The 20,229-nt window shown below is 46.6% G+C and overlaps 1 protein-coding gene across 2 annotated transcripts in view; it reads left to right on the top strand.

Moving 5' to 3' along the window:
• MRS2 (magnesium transporter MRS2) overlaps nt 1-20,229 on the top strand; it is a 327,025-nt gene that overhangs the window by 235,504 nt on the left and 71,292 nt on the right. For both annotated transcript variants that reach the window (XM_069613569.1, XM_069613570.1), the window contains exon 8: nt 10,054-10,206. In XM_069613569.1, coding sequence (XP_069469670.1) covers nt 10,054-10,206 — 153 coding nt within the window. The remainder of the gene's footprint in view (nt 1-10,053; nt 10,207-20,229) is intronic.

The raw sequence follows: 20,229 nt of genomic DNA, 5'->3' as shown, positions 1-20,229 counted from the left end.
AGGTGGCAGTGGAGGAGCCATGGATGCCATCAGGTTTCAGATGAAAATCTGGAAAGTTGGCAGCAAAATGCACTGTGTTCTGTAAGGTAGCCAGAAACACAATGAGAATGAGTTCTGGGGACACCCGCAACATCCGCGGACAGATCGAACACCAGAAAAAGGCTCAAAAAGTCCCAAAATCTGGATTATTGTCTGGGACTTGTGCTATGGTGATTTATTATTATAAAAAAATGTGGATTGCCTGAAAAAGTAGTTTTAAATTGTTCGCGGACAAGAACAGTGTCCATAGTAGAACACACGCTCAGCGTGGGCGCGGTCACATGATGGCGTCGCGAACATGTCCGCAAAGGGAATGGGTGTCCACAGGACACCAAATGCACTGAAACTGTTTTGCGCATGCGCGTTGGTGTTCTACGGACAGTGTTCGGTTCCTGAAACTAATTAAAAGTGCAACACACGTGAAACGAACAGTTTTGGACAGGTGTTTGTTCTTAGAACAGTTTCAACCTGCCTACGAACAATACGGATAGGCCTAGCATCCTCGAAACACCCCAATTCTGTTTATTTTCGAACATCCCAGGACACTTGATGTTTTCGTAGAACATTTGCAACTTGCCTACGAACAATACGGACAGGCATGGCGTCCTCAGGACACACCCATTTTGTTCAATTACGAACATTTCAGGACACCGCCTGCGTGTCAGAACAGTTTCAACCTGCCTATGAACAATTAGCTTTCGGGACGTTATGGTTCAAAAGTAAAACCGAAAAACCCCTGAAATTCGGCAGTTATGGTAAGTTAAGCAACCATAACTCGCGCCACCGTGCACTGCTAACACTAACACCCAGGACATCAAAGATGACATCACAAATGTCATTGATGTCCGCAGACAAATCGAACATAATAAAAGCATCTAGCACATAAAAAAAAAACAGAACATACTCCAACCCCCCACCCTCCCCAAACACTCTTACACACCAACACACTCCACTAAATACAATTTTTAATCCAGGTTTCACCGCGCTGTCTGCGGTCGTCCGCGAATGCAAGATGGCGGGCTCCACAGAAAATCTGACGCGCTTCATGCACCACGCCGTCCAATCAGCGAACATGTTGCATGTCCGCGGACATCACGCAAGCTGCTCGGCCAATCAGGGCACTGTCCGCGGAGCTCAGTGGGTGCAGGTTGATCCAGTGTTCCTCAGTGTCCGATGCCCAAGTGACATCTCTGAGACACTGTTTTATGGTAGGGCAGGCGAGTCTCAGCCACAGCAGCTGTATACAGTGCATTGCAAGGAGCAGGCACAAACTGGCAAGTTTACGGGAGCTTGTGAAACAGGCAGTTCATGGGGTCTGGGCCAATTGTACAGTCTAGCTTGGTGGTTGTAGCAGCACATACATTGCTCCAGAACTCAGTGATTCGGGGGCAGGTCCAGGTCATGTGAATATAATTTGCGTTGTCAGTATGGCATCTCGGGTGTTGTGAAGCGTACTCATGGAACATAATTTGGAGACTAGCTGGATTGTAATGGAACCAGTGGAGAATTTTAAATGGGATTAATCGGAATCTGGCATTTAGGCAGACCCGTCGGGTCGGCACGCATATGGCGTCCCATCTATCATCAGTCATGTCTACTGTAAGGTCCTTACCGCACGCCTCTCCGAGCTTGGTGAGTGGTTTAGTGATGTGTTCCTGTAGTAGCCGATAGAGTTGAGAAACTGCCTTCGGGGAAGTGTAGTATCGATCACAAATATTAGGAATGGATTATCGAGGGGCCTAGAGGGAAACCCAGGCCATACCAGTCTGACCGCCCAGCGCAGTCCCGCATACTCCATCCAACGGGAGAAAAGCCCACCACGCAGTTCCACCCATGAGACAAAGGAGCTCATTGGATACAAGTCTGCCAAAAAGTAGTAGTTGTTTGTAGCCCAGTGAGCAGCCACAGTCCTTTCCACCCGGGGGAATGCAGGTATTATATTCCATAGCGGGAGACCACCATGGAAGAGTCTAGTATTGCCAGTCTGTTTCCTTATTTTGTTCCAAGCCAGGGCGGTGATTGCAGCGGGACTGGAGACACCTGGGTCAGTCCAGAGTGGGGGCATTACCAGTGAGCTGAGGTCCCTGGGCTGGGTCGCATGCCGCTCAATTCTCACGTGTGGGAATGGAGTGCCATCAGCAAACCAGTATAGAGAGCGCACTGCGCCTGGGTGGCGAGCCAGTACTCCTCAAGCTCAGGGCTGCCAGCCCCCACAATCGCACGGCCTGACTAGTGTGGACCATTTGAGCCTAACAGCACCAGGGTGCCACAAGACGTTCTTCACCGCTGTGCAGAGTTCTTTGAACAGCGTTGTGCCAGGCCAAAGAGGGACATTGAGGAAGCGGTACAGCAACTGTGCTAGTAAGATCATCTTAAGCAGGGATACCTTACCAGCGAGCGAGATAGCTAGCTTAGCCCAAGTGTGAAGTTTAGGCTTGAGTTGCTGTACATAGGTACCGTAGTTCCGTTCATACAATGAATTATTATGTCTAGTGACTATGACTCTCAGATACTTTATTTCTGTGGGAGCCCAGGCGAACCCCATTAGGTCAACATGGGGAGGGGGATTTAGTGGCATCAGTGAGGGGGAAGAGCTTGGACTTTGCAAAGTTGACCTGGAGGCCGGATACCTGGCCAAAGTAATTAATATCTTGCATAATGGGTTTGATATTAAGTTCTGGGTCTCTAATGTATAGGAACACATCGTCGGCATATAATGTTTATGTTGGAGTATGTCTGCCACAGGCTCCATGGCAAGCGCAAATATGATCGGGGAGAGTGGGCAACCATGCCGAGTCCTTCTGCATATGTCAAATGGCTTAGAAAGCTGGCCATTCGTGCAAGCGGCTACAGGTTGGGTGTACAGTAACTGCAACCATGAAATAAAGCGGGGGCCAAAATTGCATTTTTCAAGTACCGTCCAGAGGAATTTCCAAGATACAGAGTCAAAGGCCTTTTGTATATCTAGTAGAGCGGCCACCACATTAACCCCAGGGTCAATCTGGGAAAGGATATAAAATAGTTGTCACAAGTTAAGAGCAGTAGACCGACCGGGGACAAACTCGGACTGGTCGGTATGTACCAGATAGGGCATGTACGGGACGAGGTGAAGTGCAATGGCCCTAGCAAAAATCTTGACATCACTGTTTATCAAGGACAGGGGTCGGTAGGATCTGCACTGTGCAGACGGCTTGCCGGGTTTAGGAAGGACCATTATCACGGCCTCCTTGAGTGTGGCAGGCAGTACCTTACGCTCAAAGGACTCCTCCCACAAGGCCGCTATGCGGGGTGCAAGAGTGGACTTGTAACAATTATAAAAATCCATGGTCAGCCCGTCCGGGCTTTACCAGGGGCTTTACCCGGGAGCAGGGCCTTGATTGCATGCAGTATTTCCCCGATGTCAAGCAGGAAGGCCAGAGCCTCTCTAGATTCGTCTGACAGGACCGAAAGGGGAAGCTCCTCCAAGAATGCCTCCACAGTGGGGGCAGACACTGCATCATTATTAGTATACAGCAATGAATAGAAGGAGCGGAACACCTCGTTCACACCAATGTCCGTGTTCACAGGGAGCCCGTCTGAGTCGTCGTTCAGTGTGATGTGTTGCGCACCCTCTTCCCGGCGATCAGCCTAGCCAGAAGTCCACCCGGTCTATCTCCCTCTCCATATTGGCCTGCCATTATCGGATTATCAAGAAACTTGAGTTCCCTGTCTGCTGCTTCTTTAAAATCATCAAGCGCATCCTTTATTGCTCCCAGGATTGCGGGGGTCGGGGTCGTAGCATAAGTAGTTTTGAGGTTCTTAAGAGAAGCCTCACTGTTCTGAATTCTCCTACGTATAGCCTTGAGGATGCCAGCTTCCTTGGTTAAGGCCATGCCCCTGATGTAGGCTTTGAAGGCATCCCAGAGTATAGCGAGAGAGTCGACTGTGCCTGTGTTAATGTGAAAGTAGTCAGTAATGCATTCACCCAGTTCAGACCTATAAACCGGGTCTGAAAGAGACTGTGGTATGAGCCTCCACGTACACACTGAGGACTGCTTGTCGTTCCAGGTCAGGGATAATGTGATATGGGAATGGACTCAGTATGTCGTGGGAGTATGTCCGCATCTTCTATATGGTTTATCAGGGTACCAGAGGTAAGCCAGCGATCGATTCTAGAGTGTGACTTGGATATGCTTGAGTATAATGTATAATCACAGGTTTGCAGGTGGGGATTGGGGGGGGGCAATGTTGTGGGCCCGGCCCGCTGTCACAGCCAGATTTGCTCAGGCGTAGCGGTAGCAAAGCAGCTGGAGCAGGCTTCCTACCTTAGTCAGCAGACAAGTGAAGAGATTGTAGCGTAGTATCAACAGGTGTGGATGCCACAGCAGGTATTGTGGATATATGTAGCAGGTGGCCCGGCAGTGGTGTCTTCGCCTGTGGTGTCTTTGTGGGCCAGATGAAGTAAGCGGGGATGACCACTCGGAGAGTACACTGCGCTGTAAGCAGGAGAGGCAGTAGCAGGACGTGGATTGCGCCCACGGATGAAAATGGGCAAATGCAGCAGCAAGGTGAGGGCTGAAGCGCCGGGGCGAGGAGGAGCCAGGCCCTGGCATGACAGTATAGCAGTCATGGCCCACTGGATCACGATGATCGGAGGCTCGCCCCAGTGGGCAAGTAGGTAGGAGGCTGACATAGTGGGCCAGGCACACTACTGCAAGCAAGTCCCCACAGGCAGTGTTGTTCAGGCTGGTGGAGTACAGTTGAGGGGCCTGCGGCATGGTGGTAGCCAAAGCAGCGGGCGTGGCAGCTGGTGCCGTGGGTAGATGGAGCGGGCAGTGTTGCAGACACCCGCAGCGCTGCTGCAGGACAGCTGAGGGAAGGGACCGGCCGCTTGGCAATCAAGCCGTGCTGGGAGCAAAGGAGGTAGCATTGGGGCATGGGCTGCACCCATCGGCATATAGATAAGGGCATCCCCTAACATTTGCTCAGTGGCGGCCAAAGTGCCAGGGTGAGGAGCTGAGCCCCAGCACGCATATGGTAGCCGCTGTGTGTGACTCCGGTGGCCCTTGGCTCCAGCAACAGTCGAGGGGTTGGGGGTGGTCAGCACCGCGGGGCGCGCCATTGGACCCGGAAGGTCCATGGAGGGAAAAGGCCCCCACGACTTGCAGGGACTAGAGGTGCGCCCACAAAGCTGTTCGCAACCCTGAGGCTGATGCGGTGCAGGCCACTCGGTATCTCCCTCAGATTGCAGAAGCGGTGTTGAAGTGACAGCTCGGATGAACAGCTGTCGGGGTGCCTCACATCAAGGGAGTCCTAGCAGGCAGTTATGTAGTGCATATTTGCCATGCAGAACGAGCGAGCTGCGGAGCCGATTAATTAGGCTGCCATCTTGCGCGTGCTCTGCAGTGCCCCCCGCCATTGCTTGTTTTAAGATGTTGCAGGGCACAATCCTTTCCTTTTTATTAATATTGCTCACTATTCTGCTGAATTTATGGAGGCAGAAATGGTATGTCTGAAGAAAGTCTGATCTCCTCTTCCACCTGAGTAAATGCGGAGGTGTGAGAGGACAAGGCCATTCTATTACTAGGATCAAACAAAATGGTTTTAAGCACTGCACAGCTCCAAGGCAGTGCTACTCGGTATAGAGGCGTGGGACACTGAGCCAGGGTCTTTTCTTTTACGCTTTGGAAAGGAAGATACCCCATGCATATTGATGTTAGTGGGGTGGACACTGCTGTTGGGGGAGACGGTTTCTTATCCGCCCCCTCACGATTCCCGCACTGAATAGATCCAGTTTATGCCAAAGGGGTGGGGGAGACGCTTTCTCTGTTGGTTATTCGCACTAACTAGCAGCAGTAAATGAACGAATAACCAAGCCTGTATCAATGCCTAGAGACTCCATTTTTGTGACACACCTGACACCATCTTTTCACTATGCCCAGAAATGATCTCTAAAATACGGTCTTCCCCCCTGCCCAGCGCCTTGCAAAGACAGCCCAGGCCACCTCTACCTCCTGCCTGCTCCGCACAAGCCCTGTTCTCACGGTAGTCCAGCCATTCATTTAGTATCATCCTAGGACAGATGAGCTCACTCTACTGTGTGAGACTAGAGCAGGCCCCAGCTCGTATGTCCATCCATCTCCACAAACCTACCTGTGCACTCCCACCCCGCCAGGCCACAGTCCACTGGCTCCACGCCCATCTGGTCTTTGATACAGATACACATCTGACCCCTCGCAGTGACCAGATGGGGACACCCACCATAGCCCTAATCCTTGACACCAATATATCCTCCTTAGACCTAACACATGTCTACCCATATCATGAGGCATCGGGTAGATCAAAACCCACTGGGCAGGCACTCTGGTCTGGAACACTGTGTTTTATACACCTCTGGGTACAACGGTTGGAATGGCGATATATCTGCCAATGGGTTCTGAAAGTACCCACCATTCATGCTAGAATGTTATGCTTGCCATTTGTCTCATGCCATCGGTTCCTGTTGTCTTACCTTATGTAGATAGAAATGCAGCTCTCCACTGACCCGACCTTCAACCGTGGAGATGAGCCCAGCAGACCCACGTTTGCCGAAGTGAAGGGGAGCAACATCCAATTAGCGTCCGGCCTCCCCTTTGTGATAAAGTATGGCATAGGCCTTCCCCCAATCAATTGCCAAGAGTTGTACCCTATTTGAAACGTCATAGCTGACAATGTGTGTCCTTTTAATGTGCTGCCTGTGTATTGTTTGGCGGAGCGCTCTCGGGCAGCAGAGTCCTCTGCTTGCATTTATCTTATATACATTTGTTTTACTTGCAATTATTCTCCTGGTCTCATTCCCTAGCAGGGTCTGTCCATTATTTGGTCTCGGGTATACATGCATTATTGGGTGTGAGCCTTCAGTGCTCATCGTGAGAACTTGCTCTCACTAGCAGCATGAATATGGGAAGTCATTGCTAGATAGGAGAATTTATAGAGATATTCCTTCACTTGGTCTAGAGGAAAGCACATATGTGTACTTCGTGTGGACTCTATTGATGATGCACCATTTCTCCTATGCCTCAACCCCATATTGGTATTCTAATAGTACTAGCCATTCCTGGAATAATATACTCCCGGCATAATATACGCTGTTCTAGAATATCTTAAAGGTCAATATCAGTTGGTAATTCATAGGGTCACATCTGTCCCCCTTTTTTAAATAACAGAATCACCACCGATCGCTTCCAGGAAGGGGGCATGGGTCCTTGTGACTTATTAATGTTCACCACTGATTGCTTCCAGGAAGGGGGCGTTGGTTCCTGTGATTTATTAATGGTCATTGAAAGGGCTAAATGTATAGGTAATTGTCGTCTTTTGAATTTGAAAGGCATATTTGTATCAGATGGAATGAGAGGGCTGCGCGGTATAAGACCAGTATCTAAGTTGTGTCTTTGTAGATGTGTAATTGTCAACCTAGTTCCATTGCAGAGTCCCTGTGATGGCGTAAGGTTGCATAATAGCATAATTACAACACCTACTTTCAGTTTTAGCTTGTGAAGCATTTGTCCCACAGTGTTTCACTCTTTAGAGACTAAGACATTGAGTTGATAATTAACTGTTCATTTGACACTGGAACCGCCGTAACCTGTGTGAAGAGGTGGAAAGAAGTAACTTGAAATTATTCAGAATGTTTGCTATACTCGAAGGTGAATGTGTCCGTGTAGAAGCATGCTCATTCTGTTTGTTAAAATTAGATCTATTTTTAAATTGGAAGGGCACAAAGAGGTCTACCAGCAAACTGATGTAGGGATCTTATCTGAGCCAGATTTGACTACTCAGGTCGCAAAAAAAGCCGACCGGTTTCAGTGGTATTGAGACTGGATGTCACCACTTTCTTCAGGGCTATAGACGCACACTGGTTTTTATTGTGTGCTACGGCACGACTGCGGCGTTCCGACAAGCGAGTGGAAGGTGGGCAAACGAACCCAGTGGATTCACAAATTAAAAAACGCATGTTACCCGAATCCAGGACCCTGATAGATGGGATTTGATTAAAGCATTATTGGGGTGACTCTCCACTCTTGGATCTTAGATACCCAGTTCTCCTATGAAGAATTCTACAGACCACACAACAAAAACCAGTGTGCGTCTATAGCCCTGAAGAAAGTGGTGACATCCAGTCTCAATACCACTGAAACCGGTCGTTTTTTTTTGCGACCTGAGTAGTCAAATCTGGATCAGATAAAATCCCTACATCAGTTTGCTGGTAGAACCTACCACTAAGAAGGGATCACCCTATTGTTCTCTTTTCTTTCTTCAAACCTACTGACAACGGAGCTCATATATTAAGGAAACAAATCTCCGAACCCACTCAACAACCGGAGTCAGCATCAACAACCACCATCTTGTTGGTATAGGTCAGAGATTCTTCTTGGCCAACTTGCCTGGCACGTATAAGTGCGGAGTGGAGGGGAGGCATGACTAAAGCAGGACATATAATCCTTTGAGACCAATGTCAAGAAACCCTTAACTGTAGAAATGTATTTTTCCAATATAGTGAGGCTTTGATCGATCAAAGCAAGACCATTCAGCACTGGCGCGAGATTTATTTGATCACAACAATACATGTTTGGGTGTGTTCAGTTTCCTGATGAAGCTGTACCTCAGAGACACATCTTTATAGACCAACCACTTTGCATCCAGGAGGCTAGAGAAGATTAGAGATTATGATATGAACATTGTTGGCTGCCTTCCGTGTTTGGTATCAAGGTGTATAAATGGCATCACAATGCAGATGGTGTGGGATAAATACAAGAAAAATGCCATGGGGCAGGCTTTGCCCTTAGTCATTGGGGAACCCCCTGTATCTTGCCTTTTGTAGATTATGGGCAGTTGCATTTCTTTTGTCTACCTTAATAAATGTTAATGTGTTCTGCGTTTTCTGCATTCACAAGCTGGTTGCCTGTTAATGTCACTACCTTCACAGATTGTGTTTGCGGGCGTGTGCGCACGCAGAGTGTCTAACATTTCCACTATTCTTTTGGGTGTCACAGTTGAAACGAGACATCTGGAAACTGGACCACTGATGCCACTCTCCCAGGCCAGTCACTTTTTTTACTGTGTCGCTCAGCAGGCCCATACCCATTTGGTTCACCCACCGCTTTAACTTCCCCTCTTGGGCAGTCCAGCAAGATGCACCCACCCCGTACTTGCCCCCTTAACTTCCTGCTCTTTCAACATGGTCCTATAAAATTGACTTTTCATTTTTACATGGAAGAGGCAATCTGTTTTCCTTTTTATGGGATATTGGGCACACACAATGTGTGGGGCCCATTTCCCATTTAAAAATATATAAATATATTTGTGAGTATTGGCACCCCATGGAGTGAATAGCGACCACACCCCACGTTTTGGGGCAGGTGTGGGTGGGGGTGGGGGGGGCTTGCACAGGGCCAGTGACATCCGTGAACTTTCACTCAGGCCTACCTTTCGGCTCAGCCTGGTGGTCCATTACTGTACGCCCACAAACGCACGAGTGAACGCTATAAAATATGATCGGGGCAAATTAATTAAAATGTCATTGAGTGTGCCACCTTAATGCATCTTTTATTTGAGCAGAGCTGACCTGGTGAATGATGCAGACAGAGGGATAGTCTGCATTCCCCAGAAGGTGTGCTGTAGAAGGCTCTTGGGGCAACCCGTAACGATTTTCCCTATTGTATGCTATGAGACTTGCTCTTTGGCGCTGAGTGTCCCTGCGGTCATACCGTCCTCGTGTCAGACCAAACACCCATAAGTTGTCACAAGAATTGTTTTAAACACCACATTTGATAAAATAGCACACTAGCAGAAGCATGAGGCTATTTGTTCGGATCCCTTGTGTGTTATGAAAATGGCGATACATGCTAGATGGCTTCTAACTGAAGGTATTGGCACCCTGTTAATTCGTACATGTGCATGTTAAACACCTCTTGAATTGCAACCCATCGAATTTCTTTTTCAAAGCATGACATTGAAAATTGTTGTTTTGATTTTATTTTTTTTATTTTTTTATAGCGAGGAAAACATTTCTGGCATTGACCACGCAGAAGAAATGGAACTGCTTTTAGAGAATTATTACAGACAAGCTGAGGACCTTGCTAATTCAGCTCGAGAGCTGAGGGTGTTGATCGACGATTCCGAAAGTGTCATCTTTATCAACCTGGACAGGTGAACCTTGGTCATGCCTCTGCAGATCAAATCAAAGTTGCTTTTTATATTACATTAGAGCATGCTAAAAATGGGTTGGTTGGGCCCTTTTTTAAAGAAAGTTGTACATGCCATTTAGAAGAATCTTCACATTACAAGAACTGGAACAAATGGGTTTGGGAGGTTACTTGCCCCCAACTTATTGATTACTAATTCACAAAAGAAAACAAAAGTGGTCATTGGTTAATAGTTTTCATTAGTTGAATACTAAAAGTATTCCTCATACGTAAAAAGGTGGCAACATAGTTCGCCCTTAGCCAGGCTTTCTCCAGGCACAGTTGCGAATAGGTGTATAGTATTGTGTATTCTATTCTATTGGTCGAGTTTAGTACATCATTTACATAGAATATACATTTAAAACATAGTTCAGTGTATTTACATAGTCTCCAAGCATAAGTAATTCAAATATACAATTGCATGCTATTCAGAGCAACTGATGGCTAAATTAACAAGCTTAGTGGCGCGACAGATGCAGAGTAACTAATCTCTATTCAAATTATAGGGAAAAACCCACTGAAGAATATTCACCAATCTTCTACACATTACAAGCACTATTTGAAAGCAACAATAGAGCACCAATGATGGTCAAGTAGTTGCATGTGGTTTTGGGTTTTTCATTGATTAGTTACAAGCAGACAATGTTTGGGGGATTATTTTTTTTTAAGGCATGTTTTAAATTGTTAAATATTAATTATTTTTATTATTTATTAATAATGCAACCTTCAGATTTTTGGAAACGTAGGTATTGTAAGTCTGTTTCTTGACCTTGTCCGAAGAGCTTATTGGCTCTGGAGTGGGAAAGCTAGCCTACTGAAGCCCTTGGGCCATGGACAAGGTTGGGATTCACGGAGCCCTCCCAGTGTGAATCTCCTTACTGTTCAGTGGATAAGGGAACCAACGTTTGAGCAAACTAAAGCTTCTGCTCTGCCCTCCTCACACCTTAAGTCTGGTTCCTCTGGGCAGTCTTCATGCCCCTCGACCATCCACCGAGAAGCAGAGTTGTAATAATGTGGTCCCATGCAAACCTTTGCAGGGAAATAATATATAGCCAATGTCAAGCCTTTTAGAAGAGGCGATCGTGTGGACATATAAAAGACAATCAAATTGGAACAAAATAGCCAGTTAACTAAAACTGACTGAAAGTAAGGTGCCGGATGGGCAATAAATGCTTACCTTTTATTTATTGGTTTTGATTGCATAGCCATGTATTTTCCTATATAATGTACTTTTTCCAGATGTTTCTAAGTTTTTATTGATTTTTTAAAAAATTATATATTTTCCGATTCACTGAGGAATGCTAACGAGCCAGAGGGGGTGAGGGGGTGGTGGACAACATTCTTGCCTCTGCATAAAGTTAATGTTTTAGTAGAACATGTATTTGGGAGCAACTCCAGCACTTGAGTACTTGTAAAATTTAAATATTCTCTTTAAAATAGAACTGTTAAATCACTTCATTATCATGACACTATGTACATGTTTCCAGTCAATCATTGTTATTTTCAGTGTGTACACTGTTCACAGCCAAACGGTTCTTTTAATTGTGCAGCACTGTGCATATCTGTCTCCGGCTTAATGTCCTGCACCAGAAAAGGCCCTTTTATGTTGATAAGGCATTTGGAACGTGCCTATACACAAGTGTTTCAAGGCGCAATGAGGCAAGGAAAGGGGAACGGGGAGGACAGAGACAACGATCTTACTAGGCCAAGTGACATTGAGATTGCACAAGTGCAGGGGAGGTGGAAACGTGCGAGGGTGGCAGTGCTGTAAATGGGATCAAAACAATAACATGCAGTGCGGCCAGCAGGTTTCGAAATGTGCAGGTAGAGGGACTGTAGGGTTACAGATACAGACCCAAATGCAAGGGTTGCTTGGAGGCAGTGTGGGTGTGCAACTGGGCAGGCAGGGGGGTCTAAATAAGAGGGTAGCTAGATGACCAATGCAGTATCAAGAGAGGAAATCGGCAGGGGAGAGGAAGAGAGAAGGCAGAAGCAATGAGGAAGGTCTTGAGGTGCTTCCGGAATCGGAGATGGTTCTCCAAGTTTCAGAGAGGCAGGGAGGCTGTTCCAGAGGGAGGCCCCAGCCGAAGAAAGGGATCTACCAACAACTCGTTGCTTCAAGAAGCGACTGACCCTGAGAGTTGGAGGTGGAGGAGCGAGGAGCTTGAGTAGGAAGGTATTTGCAAAGAGAGATTTGGAGGTATTGAGGACTCGGTCACCAGAAGGCTTTGTGGACAATGCAGAGGGTCTTGAACTTAATCCTTGCAGCCACTGAGAGCCAATGCAGAGATTTCAGTGCTGGAGAGATACGATCCTCCAAGTCTCACAGCCCTGTTCTGGGTGATTTGCAGAGAATAGAAGCAGGCAGATTTAGAAAGAGGCTGTTGCAGTAGTCCAGCCTAGAGAGAACCATAGCTCTAGAGGCAATGAGCTTCTGGGGGAAGGAGAGGAAAGGAAGAATACCTCTGAGGAGGTGCAGTTGGTAGTTTGAGACGTCATCGATGTGAGGAGAAAGAGTGTGGAATCGAAATTACCCTGAGGTTGTTAGCCTCACAGGTGGGAGCAGGAAGAGGGCCAAGAGAGGCCGGCCAGAGAGTGTCAGGAAAGGAGGGTGCAGTTGTGACGATGAGGAGAATCTCTGTCTTACTGCATTAAGGCAGAGATTGTTGGCGGCACACCACTCATGTATCGCAAACAGTCGGAGATGGGAGAAGAGGTGGCAGAGGGGAGCCTGAAAACGAGCTGAGCCATCTGAATAGCACTAAAAGTTGGAGCAGAGAGTGGCAATGCGGTGGGTGAGAAGTGTCTGATATTGGTTGAACAGCCAGGGAGAGAGGTTAGACCCCTGGGGAACACCACAGGTAGAGAGCGAGATAGAGGAAAGGAAGGACCCAAGGTGGACCTGGGAGGGTCGATCAGAGAAGAACTAGGTCAGCCAGGCCCTGATGGATGATACTCGGGTTATCATGGAGACGATTAAGCAGGATGGCATGCTTGACCATGTCAAAGGTAGAAGAGAGATTGCGTAAGATGAGGACAGAGGGGATGATTAGAATCAAGTTTAGAGAGCAGGTCTTCACGGATGTTCAGGAGAGCAGTTTCCATGCTTCTGGCTGCTATGAAGCCACACTGATGGTCATAGAAGACAATCAACAAATTCAGTGTGAAGATTAAGCTGGGAGATGGCCAGATTTTCCAGGAATTTTCCCAGGAAAGGAGTGATGGAGATCGGCCGATGGTTAGCCGGGCAGGAGGGGTTGGTCAAGGGTTTTTTGAGAAGAGGATGCACAAGAGTGCTTTAGGGGGAAAGGGAAGGCTCCAGTGGCGAAAAGTGGTTGCAGAAGTCAGCCAGGGCAGGAGCAAGTTTGTCAATTTGGTCCATGATGGTTGTGAAAGAACAGGGAAGAACCTGTTTTGACGAGACTTTCACAGATTGGACTTGTCTAGAAACCTTGTCAGGGGAGAACCAGGGATAAGAAAGAGAAAGGAGGAGAAGAGGTTGCCACAGGGGGCCGTAGGTAGAGGAGAGGACGAGAGGCTAGACAGGATGTCCTGGGTTTTTGTGATGAAATGAGAAGCAAGGGTCGTGCAGAGGGCATGGGGATGGGACAGGAGGGGTAGACTGCAGCAGGATTAGCCATCTCCTTACAGGTTTTGAGATGGTTCTACCAATGGCAAGATTATAAATAAAGAACAGGCTACCCTAACCATTAAACTCCTTGCAAAGTCATAAGGGGAGCCTAGTAGGTAATGCGAATGACACTAAACAAAAATAAACACCAGACAGATCCCCCCCCAAAAGCTTCTAAGGTGACTGGAGGTGAAGATCGCAAATTGATGCTAGTATAGCATTGCTCAGTGACTGAAGAGAGGGACCTGCAAAACAAATTATGGGACCACTCTGGAGCAGAGGCCTGTGCTTCTGGAGGGAGACAGTGCAGTAGGTCATTATGGCTCATGATGCACATAACCACCTTGTCTAGAGTGACGGCTGGTTTGGGAGGTGAGTAGGTCCTCTGCTTAGCTGCACAAACACCATCTTGGATGCATCTGATCTCCAAGATGGCGGCTCTGCCTTTTTTGCCTTCAATTCGGGTTGCAATGGCTTTTCGTACAAATGAGAACCACCGGATTGAAACTAAAAGAAAGACATGCTAATTATCTTTAGGAAGTCTGGGCTACATAGGGAGCTGGTGGACCTAGTTTATAAGGACCGATTGTGACTGACAAGACCGCTAAAGAAACAGGCCCACATATTGGAACCCATATTGTCTAATCATGTCCATTCACGGATATATAACAGGAGAGAGAATGCTCATCCATGTGTGATTGAGTTAGGACACTGGGCATCATTCCTAGGAGAGATGAGCAGACATCGCAAAGAGAAATTGGAGTAAAGAGAAGAGCTTATGCGCTGTAGTCCCGTCAAGAAGTCTCCTTAGATATCCAGTATCTGAAGAGGGGCAAAATAGATCAATGGAGCTACAGCTTGAAAATGTTGGGGGGGTTTGTTAGGACTAGCCTTCCGACTACATTGATAAGTTTCTCATCCAAAGCTCAGACTGGTAGTGAAGAAGGCTTCTCGTCACTGGAGCACACCTTTTGAGAGAAGTGTTGGAGGGAACAAGGCCACCATTGCAAATAACAGGAATACTTGCTGTAGACTAGGTCTAGGTTGGGAGCCATTAAATTCTATCCAAATCATTCTGGGTTTGTTGGGGTGGGAATAGCTACACGTTTTGCCGAAGCTTTGAGCACCATAATGCCAAGGGATGTAATATCTTGCTCGTTATCTGCAAGAGGCAGTTGTTATATCCCAGCAGGATAAAGACCTAATCAACGGCCATTGCTAAAGGGCGTCTGGACCACAACCACAGTCTGGACGACAACCGAAGATATCCAACATCTTGTGACAAAGGGTGCAGTGGCACTCCACTGTCTTCGACTGACCTTAGTTGAGCACTCTCCTAAGCAGATGCCTGAAAAACATTGTATGTTTTCTAGAATAGTGATGTTCGCTAGACGGCTGATCATTTTAAGGAAATATATAAACTAGGGAAAGCGGTTGTACAATGACTTGTTTCGCATATTACCTTGCACTGTTTTACTTACCCATCTCTTCCACCGAGTTACTCATATGCGGTAGGCCATCATCCAACCAATCTTAAGAGCCCTAAAATATGGCTTTAACCAACTTGTGAGATACATAACCTGGCAAAGAACTTTCTAAACCCTAAGAGTAGTGTAGGGTTGTCATACTTTCTTGGGGACTTCCCAACTGTGGGGAAAGCCGAACAAAAAGGAGGCCTATTTTTTGCATCTCTTGTTATCCCTCCATTTGACTCTTGAACTTTCACGACTCTGAAGGCCCCTTTCTGTTGTCTTATCCATAACCACAAAGAAGCTAAACACCGGACACCATAACGCAATCAACAGTGACGACATACACTTGCACCTGATAAGGAAACCAAGACATCGACTAACCCTCTATTTTTCCACCTTGCTTTCCAAAGGCAAACTCAAACTAGCCAATTGCACATTGCTTTTAAAAAGTTCCCCTCTGCAGGCTCCAAACGCAACTCTCCAGCTCCAACACCAGTCGGCACACCAAGCCCTCGGCCTACGTATGCCCACACGCTAGCGTAAGGTTGCCTCTCTGGACACAAAGCACTCAATGTTCTAAACACATCACACCTAGAAAGCTATCGCGTGTGCAGAGCTCAAGGTACCTCTGATCTGCACAAAGCCTAGCAATCTTGCTTTTTACTGGTCTTCCAAACTACCCATGGTGCTCAAACTCTGTGTGATATCTTTGAGGATGTCCTCATGTTTTCCTTGTAGACCACACACAGACGATATCCCTCTGTAGCCTTGTTTTCTGGGTACTCCAACTCTCCTTAGGAAAGCCACAAGTATTAACCCTGCCTTGGCCCAAAGCCCTTTGAATTTAGCTGAGGTCAAAACCTGTCCAAATCGTTCCTCTAGGCTTCTCAGAAGCAGGCTTCTTGTTTGGGCTGTTTAAAAAGTGAAGTGTACCTTCAAAGATAGCCATGGTTGAAACCATTCACTCTAATGTTTCTCACGAGAGGGTCTTGGACCTTCTTCGTGAATGAAAGGATTTGTATGCTGAATCTACGTACGAGCAGCTGATGACATTGCTTCGATTAATATTTTCTTTGGGGTTATTCCCAGTCTAGCACACAAACCACTTTGAATACATCAGCTCCATATATGTATAGGTCCAGCTCCTTGTCTGCCTTTTGATGCTCCTTCAGTGGAGAGTGTAGTAATGGTATTTGTGTGGACATGGTTGCACGTAGCAGAACTACAGCAACCTACTTGACTCAGTGTTTGCTACTGCCACGGATGGTAAGAATTGAATTTCCCGACCTGTTTTGGAGCATTCCATCCGATTTGGAGCATGGATGACTGTTTGCCTCCTTTGAGGAGTGGTCATGAGGCCCTTTTTGGCCCATTCCCGACTGCCATTCGCTTTTTGTCCCTTTACTCCCAAATAATCATCCGGCTTTTGGTTTTGGCCCTCAGGGTCGTTGGGCTCAATTGAAGCTATTTCTTTTTGCGAAGATTCCCTTGGTTTTTACTTTATTTATAATTTTTCATTTTAATGAATGAGGATTAGACCGTCCTTTGGTGTCAGCTTAAGATCCTGTCTTTTCTCTGGCAAGACTGTAAGAATTGGGCCTCATTGATCAGTGTAGTCACGTCCAAACGTGTCCTACCTGCAGCAAGTTTTTACTATGTATGAGCAAATGCCCCATCATCCACTAAATAGTTTTGCCTCCTGGCCTTTGAGTCTTTTCTAAGGACATGTCAGTCATTCTGGCACACCTTCAAAAGTTTTGTTTCCCAAACTAGTGTCAGAGGACTTGTTCTCAAGGTGAAGGCCCATAGTTGCTTCATAGTTAGGCTATCAATCTCTACTACAAATTCCAACAAAGCCCTAGCCCAGAGATTTTCCTTTATCAGGCTTGGAAACGGCCCAGGCGTGTAGTGTAGAAATTAGGCAACCTTGCTCAAACCTTTCCTCGTTTCATTTGTCGGTTGGCTTGTCTGGTGGGTCCATAGAGTACTTAGCCTTTTGGTGTTATGTATCTAGGTGACCCAACACACATTGTCATGGCAATGCGCTGCCTTTAGCAGTATTTGATGTTAGGGGAAAGATTCTTATTTATCCATGATTTCGATTTTCAAATAAGTCATTGGGAATATTGCTGAATGGAGAGCACCAACTTTCTAGCAAGGGTTTCCTTTCTGTCTCAAACAGAATTCTGTTACTAGTGACTCATAAGAAGGTTACACCTTTTTGACACTATCCAATACAAGACATGTGTTCTGCAAATCACAGGAAGATCCACGGGTCTGCCTCTACTAAAAGGCATATAAATTGTGGTCCTCTTAGACAACCGTATTACAATATTTCTTTACCACGTGTAGGCTAATGGGATGTCCAGATCATTTTAGTTCTGCAGTGTTTACGAGGGTATTTATCAGAGGTCTTGCTCTCATCAAAGGTCTTACTTGTAGTTAATCCGCTACTAGAAGTTCCCAACACAGGACATATTAAATTAGCATTATTTTGGTCCACTAACGGGCACTAAATGACAATGTTTTAGCCGATGTTTAAGATGTTGGGATATGCCCGTTTGGATTTATCCAGTATCGTGCCTGTTGCCAAATGTCCGTTGTGGGTGATACTGTATTGTGTGTTGCTCTTGACATGTTTATGGCACATAGTGTACATCTTATCTACTGTGCTTCAATGTAGGTGAAGTCTGATATGCTTCATGATTCTGATCACTATGAGGTAACTCTGCCACTTCTGTTTGTAAATGTGCTGGAGCGATCAGTCTCCACATCTCATACATGCCAACACGCCATTTAGGGGACTCTTCCCTAGTTCTGATTTCAATGCTGTTTTCTCTGTGTTAGTAGACACACACTTTGAACATGTAGCCATGTTGTATTCTAAACCTATGACCTGGAAAACTGTCTTCCTGGTTTAGTCTGCCATGTCAATGAACTGTATGTAGGTCCTCTCTGCTGGAGAACTGAAACGTTTTTGAAATTATCCATATGGTGATCAGACAGGATCCCTGTGTTCTGAAGATGTGGTTGACATTTCAAATATATGAAGATGTTGTGTTCTTGACCTTGTTTTGTAGCTCCCTTTCATATCTGGAGCATGTTCTTCACATGCTTGGTGTGCAGCATACAGAATATTCCTATGAAATGAGCAAAGGATTTGTGCTCCACAGGCAGGCTTCTTGTTACTTATAGAGCCGTGTTACCGCTACAAAGTAGTCACTTGGTCGCTGTCCTGCACGTTCGAATGTTCTTCAATAAGCAACCCAACTCTGTCTTTGACCATGGGCACTCATTCTGCTAGAGCTGAAGTGGCAGCAGCGTCCGCAACTACTCATGCATCTTGCAAACACATTGCATCAGCTCTTGTGCTCATATCTAATGCATAGTTTGCTAGGGTATGCTGAAGACTCTGTCTCGCTAACAAAGTCGGTGAAAGTGCTGGCTTTCACCTCTTTCCAGAAATCCTTAGGCCATAATTCCCATAAGTCTGGAAGCATTGCAGTTGCACTCCGACAACACTTTTGTCTGAAATTGTTTTTTGTTTTGCTTGCAGCTGCATAAACCTGTTCCAGTCCTTGAACGGTGGTATGCGCGTAAGCTTGCCACAATTATGGAACAATGGGCCTGGTCTGCGTTATATACAACTCTATGTAGCATAGGAAATGGGCTGGAACAAGATGGAGAGGAGCTTGGTCAACATTTGTCTTGCTAGAGGTTTAGGAACTAGCCCAGGAACCCTAAATATCAGTTCCTGAACCGAGCTCTGATGCACAAGAGCAGCTGGTGCTTCAGAAGACTGTCATGGGAAGCTGGAAGCTAAAACAGCCACAGCCTCATACACTGTTCAACAGCTGTGTGCAAACATTGGTTTAAATGTCCTGCAATTTACAGAATTGTTTTTGTTAGGGTGAGAATTGTGACAAATAAAAGAGCAGCGTTTACCTTCCATACTCTTACGTCCAATCCCCTTTCCGCCATACTTAGTGCTGTACATCCTTTGGGGGACTGGACACTTTTAGAATGGCAAAAAGGCTTTTCACCATCAAAATTGTATGTTCTGGACCGAGTTCCTTCACTGGTCCCTTGCACATGGTAGTCCAGTCCTGCTGCGACTAAGCCACTATATTTCAGGTAAGTGTTCCTGTTTGCCTTTTGTCTTTCCTCGTCTGTTTTTGTTGTATTGTAAAGTTTGTTGTCTTGTATTGCTGTCCGTTCCACTTTTGATGTTTGGTCTTTTGCTTTCTTCCCTTGCAGGTGATGTTGCTGGCCCAGCAGAAGCTGCGGAGCTCGAGGCGGCACCCGGAGGGAATGAGGAACAAAGTGCAGCGGTACAGTAGCTGGTAAGTTGTTAACTGGGGGGCGCGCAGGGTTCAAATGTGGCACCGCCCTAGGACGAATGTTCTAACCCATGTCCTTCTTCTTCACAGGGTCGGAGTTGATGGATGCGGAGTGCGGTGCTGCTGTGTCGGGATCAAGATCACTGGATGTCGGGAGATGAGTCTGCAGATGAAGTGATGAAGCACCGGGTTCCTGGAGGTGTGTATGCAGGGGAACACCTGGTTTCAAAGGTACGAAAACTGGTCCAAGCGGCGTTGAGTGTCACGTTGCACGCGAGTGCATAGTAACACGAAGCACTGGCCTTAAGGATGGAGCAGCTTCTATAGCTGAGCTTCTGAAGCCACGCCCACCAGGCCCAGCCTGCCTGCCACACCCGATAAATCAGCACATGAAGACCAGGCCTAGGGAGCCACACCCGATGAGTCAGCACATGAGGGTGTTCTCTGGAATAAAGGCTTTCAGCTCCTGGAAAGTTCTTGTAAAATAAAAGCACTCCTGCACTGAAATAAAGTGTTCCTGCTCACATATATGTTCATATATATAT

Source organism: Ambystoma mexicanum, chromosome 5p (genome assembly GCF_040938575.1).
Source record: "Ambystoma mexicanum isolate Mex_15411 chromosome 5p, UKY_AmexF1_1, whole genome shotgun sequence".
NCBI classification, from domain to species: domain Eukaryota; kingdom Metazoa; phylum Chordata; class Amphibia; order Caudata; family Ambystomatidae; genus Ambystoma; species Ambystoma mexicanum.
This window is presented reverse-complemented; position numbering and strand designations above follow the sequence as displayed.